The sequence below is a fragment of the Gallus gallus genome, chromosome 3 (assembly GCF_016699485.2).
Source record: "Gallus gallus isolate bGalGal1 chromosome 3, bGalGal1.mat.broiler.GRCg7b, whole genome shotgun sequence".
Taxonomy (NCBI): Eukaryota; Metazoa; Chordata; class Aves; order Galliformes; family Phasianidae; genus Gallus; species Gallus gallus.
In genome coordinates, this window is record NC_052534.1 from 89,814,192 (window position 1) to 89,830,477 (window position 16,286).

General features: G+C 35.4%; 1 protein-coding gene across 2 annotated transcripts in view; it reads left to right on the forward strand.

Moving 5' to 3' along the window:
* CSMD1 (CUB and Sushi multiple domains 1) overlaps nucleotides 1-16,286 on the forward strand; it is a 1,033,500-nt gene that overhangs the window by 990,250 nt on the left and 26,964 nt on the right. For both annotated transcript variants that reach the window (XM_015284920.4, XM_015284921.4), the window contains exons 55-62: nucleotides 848-1,036; nucleotides 2,206-2,379; nucleotides 3,709-3,891; nucleotides 8,263-8,439; nucleotides 9,965-10,144; nucleotides 11,444-11,617; nucleotides 12,124-12,297; nucleotides 13,968-14,041. In XM_015284920.4, the coding sequence (XP_015140406.2) occupies nucleotides 848-1,036; nucleotides 2,206-2,379; nucleotides 3,709-3,891; nucleotides 8,263-8,439; nucleotides 9,965-10,144; nucleotides 11,444-11,617; nucleotides 12,124-12,297; nucleotides 13,968-14,041 (1,325 nt within the window). The remainder of the gene's footprint in view (nucleotides 1-847; nucleotides 1,037-2,205; nucleotides 2,380-3,708; nucleotides 3,892-8,262; nucleotides 8,440-9,964; nucleotides 10,145-11,443; nucleotides 11,618-12,123; nucleotides 12,298-13,967; nucleotides 14,042-16,286) is intronic.

Sequence of the window (16,286 nt, forward strand, 5' to 3'; positions counted from 1 at the left end):
GATCTAGCTCAATATCTTAGCATGATTTCATGAGAGTGGGTTGTTTATTTGACAAACTTCCTCATATATCTCTGTTTTAATTAGAGTTTTATTGTCTGTGCCAGAATTAGATTCAGTTGACAGTGTTTAGTAACAATGGGAAAAAAAAATAATTTCTTGTGTAACCTAAAAAGAATACCTTATCTTGAAAATATACTTAAACTTAGAGATCTTTAGAAATGTGAAATTTTGGAGTTCTTCAGATCAAGTGGAAAAGATTCTACAGTCAAGTCATTAGCAGCTTCATGAGACCAATGAGATTTTAGGAATTTTAGGACACAGTTTTTTGTCTGTTTTAAGGGATAGAAAAAACAAACAAACAAAAACAAAACAGGAGGTAAAAGGTATTTGCTTCTGTCAACAACTTCCAATGTAAATAATATTTATTTTGTCTATTCATAGAACCATAGAATGGTTAGAAAGATATATGTTTTTAACATTTATAAGGTTATAATACTAAATTTACAAATACTAAATTTAAATAAATGTGAGTAGTAGAAAATATAAGTGAAATAAGGGTTGTAGTGTAAGCTCATTTGGTGAAAGGTTTCAATGGAGTTGGCAGAAATCAAAATTCAGATGATTTCACATCAGAAACACTGTAGCTTTACTACACCTCAGGGAAAGGTTTCTTCCATATGAACCATGTCTCTTCATCAGTCTAGATAATGTTGTATTAAATGTTTTATATACATCATCATGATACCTATTTTTTATTCTCTTTTTTAACTTTTAAATGGTGTACTGGCTTCATTTTTGTTTGGTTTTCTTCACATAAAAATGATGATGAACACTGCTTGTCTTACAGTGGTGAACTGTTCTGATCCTGGTTTTGTTGAAAATGCTATTCGTCATGGCCAACAGAATTATCCTGAAAGTTTCAAATATGGGACAAGTGTGGCATACCATTGCAAGAAGGGCTTTTATCTGTTGGGCTCATCTGCTTTGACCTGTAAATCTAATGGCTTATGGGATAGATCACTGCCAAAGTGTTTGTGTAAGTATCCCTTCAGTCTAACAGTATTCATTCAGATTTAACATTTGAGAATGGTTCATGAATTTTAGTTACGATGGGAAAAAAAAAATGTGTTGTTGTACTGAGGAACATACTGCAAATTCTACAGTTCAGTAAAAAAAAAAAACATTGAGATGGCATGTAAATTTTATTATACATGTGAAAATGATTTTAGAGGGAACTGTGAAACATTTTTTTCAAGTGCCAGTTAATAAAGATTGGTTTTCATTCTTGTTGCGTACCTGAGAACTAGGGAAATCTAAAATTATTACCATTTGCCACTTGAATGCTTGTGCCAGCTCAAAGAAAGCAGCAGAAACATGGAACTGTGAGGTGGTCAGGACCGTGCCTTTTGGCAGAAATCCATTGTGCAGTGAGTTTGACCTTGTCATTGGAGCCAATATAACACAAATAACATGCAAATTATTTTAATGGATATCAGGACTATTTTTTTTTTTTCTTCATTATTTGACCCATAGATCCAGTAACTGATAAAGCTGTTCATGTTCAGTTGATTTTGCTTATGTGTTTCCTGTTTAGGATGAGTGACTGTTTACTGGAGTTATGAAAAATTTCTTTCCTTTCCTTTCTGCACTGGCTGACTTGAATTTTAAACAAAATGCATTCCTAATTTTATTTCTGCCTTATCTTTAGTTTATGACTGTTTCATCATGTAACAGATCTGAACTTCTAGTTTTCAAAAAATTCTGTACCCAAACTGTATAGGTGTTTTTTTCTCAAATAAAATATACTGTGCAGATTGCCTCTAGTTATTTTATAGGCACGATAAAGCTACTCACTATTATTTTACCTGTAATAAAGAAACACACTGCAGCAATAACCTTCTGTTCTTCTTTCCCATCCTTAACAGATAAAACATGTATAGTTTCTAGAATAGGAGAATGAATGGAAACAAATGAAGAAAGAATGCTGTGCATAATAACAAGGGAAGCTGGATAACTTAGTTTTACATGTAATTTTTATGTTTAGCATTACAAATGACCATTTATCTTTAGTTACAGTGAAACTTGAGAAGAAACAGAGATCCAGAAAGAAGTTTACTTTGTGTACCAGTTTTGTACACAAAGGTTATAATAGTTTTTTTCTGTGTCATGAAAGCATCTTAAATATTGTGCTCTTTCCTTCACTAGCCATTTCTTGTGGACATCCAGGGGTACCTGCCAATGCAGTTCTTTCTGGAGACAAATTTACATATGGCTCCATAATTCACTATTCTTGCACAGCGGGTCGAAGACTCATAGGAAATTCTACGAGGGAGTGTCAAGAAGATAGCCACTGGAGTGGGACTCTCCCTCACTGTTCAGGTAGGTGTAACCACTGTCACCTGTATGTCACCTTGGAACTACATGAATAGTAGTATTCTCAAGCAGTTTTTAACTATAGTCAGATACTTATTTTGGTTCTTTTCCAGGTATATTTTAGTTTCACAAAAAGCCACTCAGCTGAATTATAATCGTTTATTGAAATATTTCATAACATTTGCTCTCATTCTCTCTGACATTACTTTGATACATTAAAGAGGAAATTTAATTAGAGTCTTCTCACAGATGTGGGACTCACTGCTGTCATGGTCCAGACCCGAAAAGATTTTCTGCAGGACAATCACGTGGATCATTTCCACACAGAATTGGCCTTTTCTTGCTTATCTTAAGCTCAAGTTTATGTCCATCACCTTTTTCTTCAGTAAAGGTTGCCAGATCTGAGATTGCATCAAGACTTTAACATTTTAAATGTCAGTGCCCTCAGGTGCTGTTATCTAATGTTTCCCACCACAAGGGAAATTCTGATTTTGGTGGAAAGAAATTGAAACTCTTCAGATAATAGTCCTCAGTGTGATAATATTTTTAGAGACTTCTATCTATATTACAAAAATATAGTTTTTTAAACCATGAAAAATTCTCTTCAGAGATAAAAATGTATTTAGTGCAACTAAAACATTGTTACTGATGCAGAATTTAATTATCTAATTTTGAATTTGGTCTGAAACCACCTAGTGAGCAAGGGAATTCTGTAGGAAAAGGAGAGAACAGTCTCTGTTAATTAAAGAACAATGCTAATGTTTAAAAAGTTTCTCACTCCTCTAAGCCATTTAGAATTGTGTTAGTAACTACAGTTTTCTTGTTAGGTACTCAGGAGCTGATTCTCTTAAAAAACAAACAAACAAACAAAAAAAACCTGAAAATATTCATAATGTTAAAGAATGATTGAGCCCTGGACAAAAGAGACAGCTAATTAGGTTTATGTTAAGGGAGTAGGAAAAACAGTCCTAATAAAATGCTTGAAACTTGTATTTGCTTGGAGTTGTTTGTTTTCTTTTTTTAAAATGCAAAAGCTTTGAATAGAAATTCAGTCTAGAGGTATAACTCTCAAAGAAAATAATGAAGGATGATTAACAAAAAATTATAACAAAATTTATAATAAATTGTTGGTATTGAGACCATACCTCCTTGACAACCTTGTGTTGCACTTCCTGTATCAGTCACTTCTTGTGATAAAGCAATTGACTGGTTAATAAGACCTCTGAGATAGAAATAATCCAGCTAGAAGTATTATTCACAAGACAGAATCCATGCTGCCACTATAGTTACCTGTAATATCTGTACCAATAATTCTGCTGTGTTGTATTGTTATAGGAAATAATCCTGGCTACTGTGATGATCCAGGAATACCAGCCCATGGGTCTAGATTAGGAGATGAGTTCAAAATAAAAAGTTTGCTTCGTTTCTCCTGTGAAATGGGTTATCAACTGAGAGGATCTTCAGAACGAACGTGCCTGCTTAATGGGTCTTGGTCAGGTATACAGCCTGTGTGTGAAGGTAAGTATTGATGACACCATCAGTATTTATGGCACTATTGAATAGAATCATAGAATGGCCTGGGTTGAAAAGGACCACAATGATCATTGAGTTTCAACCCCTCTGCTATGTGCAGGGCCACCAACCACTAGACCAGGCTGCCCAGAATACCTTATAAATGGAATTGTATTGTTTTATTAAAAAGAAATATATGACAAAAATATGCTTTCAAATATTTCTGCAGAAATTTGATATAGTTTGCAAGCAATTAATATTTTGATTAAAAACAAAAGTACAAACATTTAAGGTTTTATAGTATGTGTTTATAAAAAAAGAAAATAATTCTAGTTCAACAACTAATGAGACTGGAAATAGAGAAGAGATACCTAAGTAAAATATGAAATTAAAAAAATGCTACTGCTTGAAAATATGATAACAGTGTTATAAATAAAGCCATCATCCATCTTCATTTCTTTCTGTGTAGTGTCTAGGCATCAAGGACTGAACAAATGACAAAATAATGTTGCTTTCTTAACTAAGAAGAAATTAATAAATATTTCTTCCACATAAGTTAATTTTTTTTAGAAACTTTATTTTATGAAAGACTAGTTTTATGTTAGGTTTTTCAGAAGAAAAACAGCAACAAATATTTCTGGAAAACACATGTAACAATGGAATGAAAAAAATAGTTTATGGATTCTGTAGTATCTCATGGCTGCTATACTGATCTATAAACTGGAAGATAGTATAAAAAAACATATTTTATTAATGATATCTTATTAGCATCTAACAATTATTATTTTTCAGTATTCCTCAGTACAGATTGATTGTCTAACCTGTATTAAAATTGCAGAAGGCACAGAATCAATATTTACAGGAGAAAATTGAAGTTCTTCAGTGTCCTTTCTTGTATTTTCTCTTAGAGACATTAAATATGGCAGCAGTCAGTGGCAATCAGTGGTATGTGAAATGCTGCTGATTTTCGTATCTTTTTTTTTTTTTTCTTAAGCTTTATGTTTCCAGAAAAATCATGAAAAGAAACCTTTCTTTCAACTTTTCTTTCTGCTTGGATTGTTTTTTGTTTAGTATAAGTGACAATGAGATTATGAGGAAACCATTTTTTCAGCCCTGCACACACTGTGTAAAGCATATCACAGTGACAAATCCTCAGAGTTTATAACTGTTTTTATCTCAGCTTGCTATTACACACATCTGGTATTTATTCCACCTATACAGAAGTCACACACTGCATAAAATTTTAGTATGTTAATGCCTTTGTTTGAACCTGTGATTGAGTGATTTAGCAATTGCTAAAGTAATTAATGCAGAACATCAGAGGCCCCAAAATGCTTATAAAACCCAAGAATATTTAAAAGGCTTCCTGCCAATGCATATATCCTCATAGGCAGAATTGCTGGAAGTTACTTCAGAATTGATAACACTTGCTCCATATCAGTTCTAACGTTCCTATCTTTGGAAAACATGCCATTAGTCCTCATTGTCTTTTTCGCTGAAGGTCTTGGTGTTAAATGTTTTCACACACAAATACTTGAGAAAATTTGAGATCTAAAGATGACAGAGAGAAGCCCAGTTATTCTCAGAAGCACTATAAACATCCCTTCATGCATAAATCTGAGAACTGCTGCTGCTTCTTGAAGATATTAAGGTGCTCTACTTGGAAGAATGTACATAAGATTTGCATCAGCACCTGCACTGAATATTGTGCATGGAACCATGAAGATTTGCATAACTAAAATAGAAGCTGGCAGTGCAAAATAAGACATAGCATTTCCATTAGTAACCTCTACCATCTTCAGGCTTCAAGATGAACATCTGTAACAAACTGTTACAGGATGTGTGAGCTATCTGATTCTATTTATTTATTTGTTTGTTTATTTGTTTATTTATTTATGGAGTTTATTATATCAGGGTTCTATCTGTAGACTGATTCCACTCATGTCCAGAAAGAGACAGAATCTCAAGCTATCACATCATGACTCTTCATCCTAAAAATTTGCAGTCAAATGCTGGGAATAATGGATAAACACCAGTACCTTTATTCTTCATTTCATTTTCTCACTTTTGTTTAAATTTCAATTTTATTTTTGTTGTACCAATTTTATCTATGCTATGTAGTAACCATTTTGCAATCTACTTTTGGTAGACTCAGAAGGAAAGTATACAATAATGGTCATCTACTCACCTGTAAAAGAAAAGCATTTGTGGCTATTTCTGTTTGGATTGGTTGATATGAAGCATATTTCATCTGAAAACTGGATTATTCCAGAATGCATTCTATTTTTATTTCTTCGGCTGAGGTTTTACTGGGCCACATGAGACCATTATCCACTGCATCATGAACAGTAGAGATTGTAAGATTTATGGTTCTCTCCCTACTCATAAAAGCAAAAGTCATTTAAAATGTTGCTGTGGCAAAGTTTGAGGTGAGCAGGTCAGTGTACGTATATTCTTTACAAAGCACCTCATACTATCCTTTTGAGTTCAGGTGCAGGTCATCCAAAACTCTAGAAAGATACAGGACAGTTCAAATACAGTGTCAACACATTGAATAATTAATGAATAGCATCCTGGCCTGTATCAGAAATAGTGTAGCCAGCAGAACTATGGAAGTGATTGTCTCCCTTTATTTGGCACTGGTGAGGCTGCACCTTGAGTACTGTGTTCAGTTTTGGGCCCCTCACTGCAAGAAGGATGTTGAGGGCCTTGAGTGTGTCCACAGAAGGGCAACAAAGGTGCTGACGGATTTGGAGCACAGGCCTTATGGGGAGTGGCTGAGGGAGCTGGGATAGAGAAAGCTTAGGAAAGACCTTATTACTCTCTACAACTCCCTCAAAGGAGGTTGTGGCAAAGTGGAGGTCAGTCTGTTCTCCCAGATTGCTTTTCTATTTATTACAGTTTGCTATGTCAACACTATTTTTTTTTCTTTTTAGAGCTGAACAGCATATATTTCTTTATTACATAATATATGTATATGAATAATAAATAATTTCTATCCTCCTATTACATAATAGGAGGATAGAAAATGGCTTCAATTTATACCAGGGGAGGTTCAAGTTGAATATTGCGAAAAATTTCTTCTCTGAAAGAGTGGTCGAGTACTGGAACAGGTTGTCCAGGGAGATGGTTGAGTCAGTGTCCCTGGAGAAGTTCAAGGAATGTGTAGATATGGCACTGAGGGACCTGTTTTAGTGGGCATGGTGGCGACAGGTTGGTGGTCAGACTAGATGATCCTAGTGGTCTTTTCCAACGTTTCTATGATTCTATGAATGCCTTAAATAATCCAAAGCAATATAAAGACACATTCTTTTTATAGTTTTGTCTACACTAAAAATGATGATGATCTGGGAGCAGGCAGGGACTCCTGCAAAGAAGCCTGGAATATACAGAGACATCTGTAACAGTCCTAGAGCAGTGAAAAGGCAGGACTATTGTATTTCTATCTAACAGTGCAACGGAAGTAATAATGAGAAGTATACCTCATCCTTTTTCCTCCTGTCTGAAGGCCATAACTATAAAAAGGCATTTATGATACTAAACATCAGTAATATTCAGAGTAAGCCTGGAGCAGAGGAGGTTTGGGGGAGGTCTTATCAGTGCCTATAAATACCTGAAGGGAGAGTGCAAAGACATTCGAACTAGGTTCTTTTCATTGTTGCCCAGGGACAGGGCAACAGGCAAAACTGAAGCGTAGGAGTTCTCATCTGGGCACTGCCACAGGTTGCCCAGAGAGGTCATAGAATATATCTTTTTGGAGATATTCAAAATACCATATGGTCATGGTCCTGGGTAACTGGCTTTAACTGACCCTACTTGTAGTAGGGTATTGGACCAGGGATCCCTTCCAGCATAACCCATTCTGCAACTCTGTCATTCTGTTACTAACCAAAATAATAAGTCAATAAGTAAAATAAATATATGTATAGTGTGTGATTATTTTAAAGGCAATCACTATCAAACTGTTGTTTTGGCAAATGTTAAAAAGATCTTTGCATAAATTCCATAAGTACATTTAGTGTTACTGACAGTATCCAAGTTTTCCTAGTGCGTGTTGCGGGTGTGTTGCACCTTGACCAGTATCTGCAAATTGTCTTCAATTTGTTTTATTAGCATTATAAGTGAAATTCATCCAGTTCTCTAAGGAAGGTGGAGCTATTATCTCTACACTATACTTCTGTGTAATAACTGTAGCTTCCTAGTCAAAATTACACTCATTAAGCATTTTCTTAATAACATTTGCTATACCATTTTTAAAAGGCAAGCTGATTAAAAATAATTGATCACTTTTTTTTTTTTTTTTTTTTTTTTTTTTTTCCCCCCCCCAGCTAATCACCTATCATGGAAGTATTTCATTTTTTAAACTTTTTTTCACAGCTGTATCTTGTGGAAACCCTGGCACTCCAGCCAATGGTATGATAATATACAGTGATGGAATATTATTCTCCAGCTCGGTTATTTATGCTTGCTGGGAAGGTTACAAAACTTCAGGGCTAACTACTCGACATTGTACTGCCAATGGGACATGGACTGGCACTGCTCCAGACTGCACAGGTCAGAAATATATATATTTTTTCCCTCTAAAGCTTTAAAATATTAAGACAGCTAACGTTCCTTCTGAAATGATTATTTTGTTATGAAAAAAGAAGCACATTTTGTCCTATTTCTCTAATTTGAGATACATAAATATTTTATGTGCTTAAAGGTATATGTTTTTAACACATGCCAAAAGTTGCCAGAAATAACTTTTTAAGATGGATACATAGGTAACTTTTCTGTAGGTGAATCACAAGATTCACGTATCTTGTGAATATCTTATGAATTAAAAACATTACATTATCGCTTAGAATAAGTGTTCCTCTAAAATTTTCTTTAGCTTCTTTGTAATTTATGTACGCAGGTAGGTCTAAATCAGATTTTATCTAGTTGGATGCATTGTTGTGCCTGCTTATTTTGTGACACAACTGAGTCAGATCTGACTCACAGTCATTCTGTTCAGGACCAAGAGTCAGGGAGCAGTGAGTCTGAGCTGCTCCACCAGCGTGGAGAGGAACAGCCAGGCCAGCAGGTCCAGTGACCTTGCTGATGAGGCCAGGCCTACAGTACTGAGCAAAGAGAGCACAACGGGTTCAGTGACAGTAATGTGAGACCACCACAGCCCAGTGATCTCTAGGCAAGTCTGCAGTGACAAGGCAAATTCTGAACAAGCTGATAAGTCTAGTCAGTCTAGTCAGCAAGGTACATGGCCAGGCATAGACATACCTGCTGTGTAGCTCAGTCAAAGATCAAAGGCGAGGCTTTGAGCTTAAATATAGCTCTCAAACAAACGGAGAAGCCACAAAGCTGCTTTTTCCAATGCAGTCTGATCCTAGGTTACGTTTGCACTGAATCAGAGCTGGCCTTGAGCACAGGCTCACTGGGAAATGGGGAAAGGGCAGCAAAGTCAGTCGGTGCATACATAACCCTGGGAGGAAGTTACTCAAAATTATGGAATCTGTTAGAAAACCTACCTTTATCTCCTTTGATAGATGTAATGCCAGGTAAATAATACTTAGTTTTATCATGTTGTACAAAATCTTCCTTCCAGGACTAAACAAGACAATTGTTAGAAATATGAATTAAATTCTGAGCTCAGTGGTACCAATTCAAAAAAATATCTCAAGAATTTCGTAACTGTTGGGATTACATCAAGTGATCTACATAAGATACACTGTTACAAATGTCCCTATCAAAACTACCACTAACATAACAATATTCTATGTCAGTAGAACATGCTAGTTTAAGCTAGTTTATTCAACTATGATTTTTAAGGTCCCTTCCAACCAAAACATTTCTATGATTCTATAGATTCTAAAATTGTTGATTCAAATAATATTTGAACTCAAAATTTGGCTCAGATTATTGCAATCCATCAAAATTTGATTTTTAACTAAGTTTTTGATTTTGTGTGAAATCTGTTTAAAATATTCTTACTTTCCACTTGAAACAAACAAACAAACCAACAAAGGTTAGCTATATATAGCTTAATGTTTCATTATGTTTATTGAAAAAAAAAGCCTTTTTGTCTTTTCTTCACTAGTGATCAGCTGTGGAGATCCAGGTGCATTAGCAAATGGCATTCAGTTTGGAAATGATTTCACCTTTAATAAGACAGTCAGCTATCAGTGCAATCCAGGATATGTGATGGAGCCTGCCAGTTCATCTACCATGCGTTGTATAAAAGACAGCACTTGGAACCAGAGTAAACCAATTTGCAAAGGTGTGCATTTGAAAAATAGATAAAAAATACAATTTTTATACTGTATATTAATATCTAAAATAAATATAATATCATATTTGTATAATGAATATCTATCTGTGTATTTATACAAAAATTGTCAGTATTTTCTCTGGGACAATAAACATACAAATGCAACTAAAACGTGGATATACATTAGTGTAATATTTATATTTATATTGTATAAATGTCACAACATAAAATAAGTTACAATACTGATATAAATGACTACTGTAGGACAAAATCAGTCTGCAGTGAAGACTACCAAAATGCTTTGCTGAAAATTCTCAGGAATGAAGTACCCTTTTTTTTTTTTTTTTTTTTTTTTTTTCTCTTTTGTCTTGAATTAAATGGCCAATATTCCTCAAGGGAATCTTCCAAACCAAGCTTGTCATTAAAGAATCCCGTGTTGCAGTATCGTGGTCATCATAAATAATTATTAGGATAAATAGCTGATTATAAGTGCTAACATAATGGTCATAGTAGATATGGAGCTGAAAGGCAAGTAAGGCAGTATGGTGAAAATTCTAAGCATTATTGCCAGAGATCAGAGGGTAAATTCAACAGCTCAAGGCATTTGCTGCCTACAGAATGCTACCACATCTAGTACCACTTTAAAGTGTTGTCTAAGTCTAGCCTTATAATTAAATTTTGGCATACGCAGTTGACAGACCATAGTTTCTGTTGTAGAAATCAGTGGGTCGATGAATTTAAAGATGCGCTCTTTGTTGAAAGTACTGATGCAAGAGTGCAAACTTGATCACTCCAGAGTTCATCATTTTCTATACTTTTTCAGAAGCTGGAATACATCAGAATAGTTCTAGAGATTCTTAGGCATATAATTATGAATGAAGCCAATGTCCATTGAATGCTGAAAAGAAAGCAAGAAAAGGCCATATAAAAAGCTTTAAAATAAAATGTAAATATTTTTTTTAAATGTGTTTGAACAGTAATTATACCTAGCTCAGTACCCTGTTACTAACAGTGATCACCCATGAATTTATAGAGAAGAGACTCTATATAGGTAAAGTATATAATATTCTAGCTTCCAGCAACCTAGAGCTCAGGGACTTCCTAGGCCTAGAGGAGGTATTTTTGTATTTAAATTGCTTTTCTATTTACTACAGTTTGCTATGTCGACACCTTTTTTTTTTTTCTTTTTAGACCTGAACAGCATATATTTATTTATGTATTTGTTACAAAAGTATAACAAGACATTATCTTAACTTCTCCTAAACCTTATAAAATCTTGACATTCCAACTTCTCTTTTTATGATCTAGCTATCACCTGTGGCCCACCTCCACCAGTACTCTATGGAAAAGTGGAAGGATCTGATTATCACTGGGGTGCTAGTGTGAGTTACAGCTGTGCAGAAGGCTATCAGCTATCTAACACAGCTATTCTTTCCTGTGAGGGTCGAGGAATATGGCGGGGAGACATCCCACAATGTTTGCGTAAGTTTTCAGGATCCATTGTGTTGGGGTTCACCAAACTGTCTCAGACTTACAGTAATTTTTTTTCCTCTCAGTTTAAAAAGCACTTGGCTAGATCACATACTCTGTTTGCCATTTGTTTTTCAGTTTCTTCTTAACCTGTCATATTCTGACCTTGAATGCTTGAAATTCGTCAAGACCCTGACAAACATTTTTCCCTTTACTTAGTTAGTTCAAAAATTTTGAGCAAACTCACTTGAGGGTGAATGATGTGAGAATTGCATGCATTTAGCACTGAGTACTTTGAAATTACTTTGTGAACCAAATCTAATAAACATTTAAGTGTCTCAGTTAAAAGGTCTGTTTTTACAGGTTTATTTTGATGCTTACATTAACTATAATAGTGACAATTATTTTTAAATTGCTGTCAATAATTCATTTGAGCTACACAGATAAATGAACAAAGATAGCATTTCCTCTCATATTCAGTATTCCTGATTTGAACTTTTCTTTTTTTCATATATTAGCGGTGTTTTGTGGTGACCCTGGTACACCAGCAGAAGGACGCTTGAATGGAAAAAGCTTTACCTACAGATCTGAAGTTAGCTTTCAGTGCAGACCTCCTTTTATTCTAATAGGCTCTTCAAGAAGATTTTGCCAAGCAGATGGTACTTGGAGTGGAATACAACCAACATGCATTGGTATTAATTACCATTACTTGTGCTTTTTCTGCTGAGAATATTTTTTGATACACTATTACACTATCACAAGTCTAGCAATTAGCTTTCCAAATGCAGAAAACTTCTATGTAATATAAAAAGAACCAGATAAATAAGGTAATGTTTTGAGTTTAAAAAGACAGGATAGACACAATCACATATGAAGTCATTTATAAATTCACATGATTGCTTGTCTACTGGAAATGCGGAGTGTCAATAAATTAGTTCCATCTATTTATGAAGCATTATAGATACACAGAAGATTTTTGCAGATTAAAGACTGCATTCTGTCACTGGAGAGTTAAAGGCTTTTATCAAAATCAATCCTAAATCAAAAAGATTTTTGGACCTTATGTATGTGGCTGGTAGAGTTCAAAAAAATGAAGTGTGCAGGGTCTGATCATTTGAAATACTGGTAAACTGCCAAGCACTATCCATTTCTCATTGACTGATGTACAGGTGATAGACTTTTAGCATGATACATAATCAGATTAACTGTGAGAAATGCTGGACACCTGTAACTCCCACTGACATCAGCATTTGACCCAGTGACTTGATAAAAAAAAAAAAGATTTTGGTGTGATCATGAAAAAAGACTCTTGTATTTCTAAATAAACTCATTCCAATATAGCCTGTATATCCATGTTTTTTTAAGAGATGCAACAAGGTTTGCAAAATCAAAATGTAAGGTGAATCAAATTTCAAAATGATATCATGTCAATTCTGTTCACATTTTATATAGCATAATATAGATGTATATGAAAATGCAGTTTCTATTTCTATTACTAGCAGTAGTATTCCAGCTTATGATAATTTGTAAACAGTCCTTGAACTTCTCAATATGTTTGACTTTTATTTTCACATGTTAGGTTAACATCCACCAAAATTTTTAAGATTTTAGTAATATCAGTCCAGTTGAACTGTAGTGCTCTTGTGATAGTGAACATGAAAAGGGAAGTTGACTGAGAGTGAAATAACATATGTTATATATGTCAATTTTTCTTCTACAGAAAATTACAAATTGTTACAGATAAAATATGGGCCCAAATTCTGTTCTTCAAATTGCAGTCTACACAGAAGCAGACTTGATTGCCAAGAAGGAATCATATAGTACAGCAACATCTATCAGATCTGGTGCTTTGGCATTCTCAGTGAAAATACACCATCAGAATGTGAAGTGGGCATAAGTGAATCAAAATTGATTTTAAACTGTGTTAATTTATACTTATGAAAATTATCATTCATTTTTATGGTCATTTAATTAGCCAAACTCTATTGGTGTATCTTTTTTTGGGTAGGAAGAGGGCTTTATTTTTATTCTCCAGCAAAATCTGAGATAATAGTCCATTTGAAACATTTATTTTCATGATGACATGGGACAAATTCTATAAAATATAGGACAAATTCTATAAAATGTAAGTAATTTACATGCTATAAGAAAGCAAATTTTTTTGTTGTTGTTAGAAATCTGAATTAACCATTGATCTCTTTATTGGATTCACCATTGGATTTCATTGTATACTGAAATACACACGTGTATTAAATATGTGATTATTATTATTACTTTACATTGATGAATTAATCTTTGCAAATAGTAGCCTATTCTTTCTGTGTAATAGTAATATCTGTAAATGTTTCATATTTTACAATAGATCCAGCTCACAATACGTGTACAGACCCTGGCACTCCACATTTTGGAATGCAAAACAGTTCCAGAGGTTATGAGGTAATTATTTCTTTTATTTGTTAGCTTCTTGAAATGAAAATGCATTTAATAATCGCAAATACATTGACTTATCTGTAGGCTTAATTGTCTAACATAAACTTTCATAAATTTCAGCACTTTTTTTTTTTTTTAACATATAGTTTGAAGAACTTTTAACCTTGTATTACATCATGTATTCTCTAGGAGACTTCAAAAAGGAGAACTATGTATAAATTGATTACCTAATTTGATATCAGATTATATAATTACTTCACTTTTTGATCATAATTCTGTCTTACATTGATGAATAGTCAGTAAATGCCAAAGAACTGAAGATCTGTCTTATCCATGAAGTCCTTGATGAAAAAGTCAGTGTCTTTACTAAATTATCAGTTCATGTTACATTTTATTAAAAGTCAGAGAATATAAAGTAATTCTGTGGTGGTTGCAGGTACTCTACTCCTTTCTATGATTTCTAAACTCCTCAAACAATATTTGTTTTCCGAGTGACATCATAAAAGTGACTGAGGAAATAAAAATGGGTGCAAACATCACAAATACACAATTGTTATTTTCAAGGGCTGCACCGAAAGTAGTGCCTCCTGTTTTACTGTATTGGTCACAATATCAAAAGCAGGTGTTGATGGCATGGTGTGGCAGTAGAGATTTAATCTTCCCACCAGTATTCTATAACCTGTTGCTGCCTTATGACAGATGGTAGCAGAGGGCCAGTCTGACAAAATGGTGTCTGACATGGAAGTGCGTATGAATCACAGAATCATAGAATCCTGAGAGTTGGAAGGGACCTCTGCAGGCCATCTAGTCCAACTCCCTTGCAATTAACAGGGACACCACTGCTAGCTAGATCAGGTAACTGAGGGCCTGATCCAGCCTCACCGAGGAAGTCTCCAGGGATGGAGCATCAACCACATCAATAGGCAAGCTGTTCCAGTGCCTCACCACCCTCACTGTAACAGATTTCTTCCTTATATCCAACCTGAATCTACCCTCTTTAAGCTTGAAATCGTTTCCCCTTGTTCTGTCACCACAGACCCTGCTAAAGAATTTGTGCCTTTCTTTTCTATAGCTCCTGTTTAGATATTGAAAGGCCACTATCTGGTCACCTTGCTGCCTTCTCTTCTTCAGGCTGAACAAGCCCCAGCTCTCTCAGCCTCTTCTAATAGTAGAGCTGTTCCAACCCTTGGATCATTTTTGTGTCCATTCTCTGAACATGCTTCAGCAGATCTGTGTCTCTTCTGTGCTGAGGGCTCCACATCTGGATGCAGTACTCCAGGGTGAGGCTTCACCAGCACAGAGTGGAGTGTCAAGATCACCTCCTGTGACCTGCTGGTTGTGCTTCTTTTCATGCAGCCTAGGATACAGGTGGCTTTCTGGGCTGTGAGGGCACATTGCTGGCTCATGTACAGATTTCTATTCACCAGTACCCCAGTTTCATTTTCTTATTTTTTTGTAGGGCTGCACTCAATCCTTTTATCCCCCAGCTTGTACTGGTAGTGGATGTTACCTCAACCCAGGTACAATACCTTGCATGTGAATTTGTTGGGCCCACTGCTCAAGCCTGTTTAGGTCCCTCCAGATGGTATCCCATCCCTCTGGTGTGTTGACAGCACCCCACAGCTTGATGTTATCAACAAACTTGCTAAGGGTGCACTTGACCCCACTGTCAATGTCACTGATGAAGATATTACGGAGTATTGACCCCAGCACTGACCCCTGTGGGACACCACTTGTCACTGATCTCCATCCAGACATGGTGCTGTTGATCACCAGTCACTGGACTTGATCCTGCAGCCAGTTCTTTATCTATTGAACAGTCCACCAATCAAATCCAATCTTTCCAATTTGGAGAGAAGGATGTTCTGGGGTACCGTGTCAAAGGCCTTACTGAAGTTGAGATAGGTGACATCAGTTGCTCTTCGCTTGTGCACTGATGCGGTGACACTATCAGAAGAGGCCACTAGGTTGGCCGTATTGGTTCTGCCGTATCAACTCCTTGCCTTTCGTGTGCCTTCATATAGCTTCCAGGAGAATCTGTTGAAGCAGTGAAGCAATGGAGAGGAATTTAATTCCTCCATGCAGAAAAAAGTGGCACAGACTGACATTCACTGATACATGCTGAATGTTTATGGAGACCAAACACTGGAAGTTAGCACAGTTGGGTGGTAAGGGGTGCATTTCAGCAGTGGCAACAGTGACAAGAAAGACAAGCCATGTCCCAGGTGGCCATGCACAGCTGCCACACTAC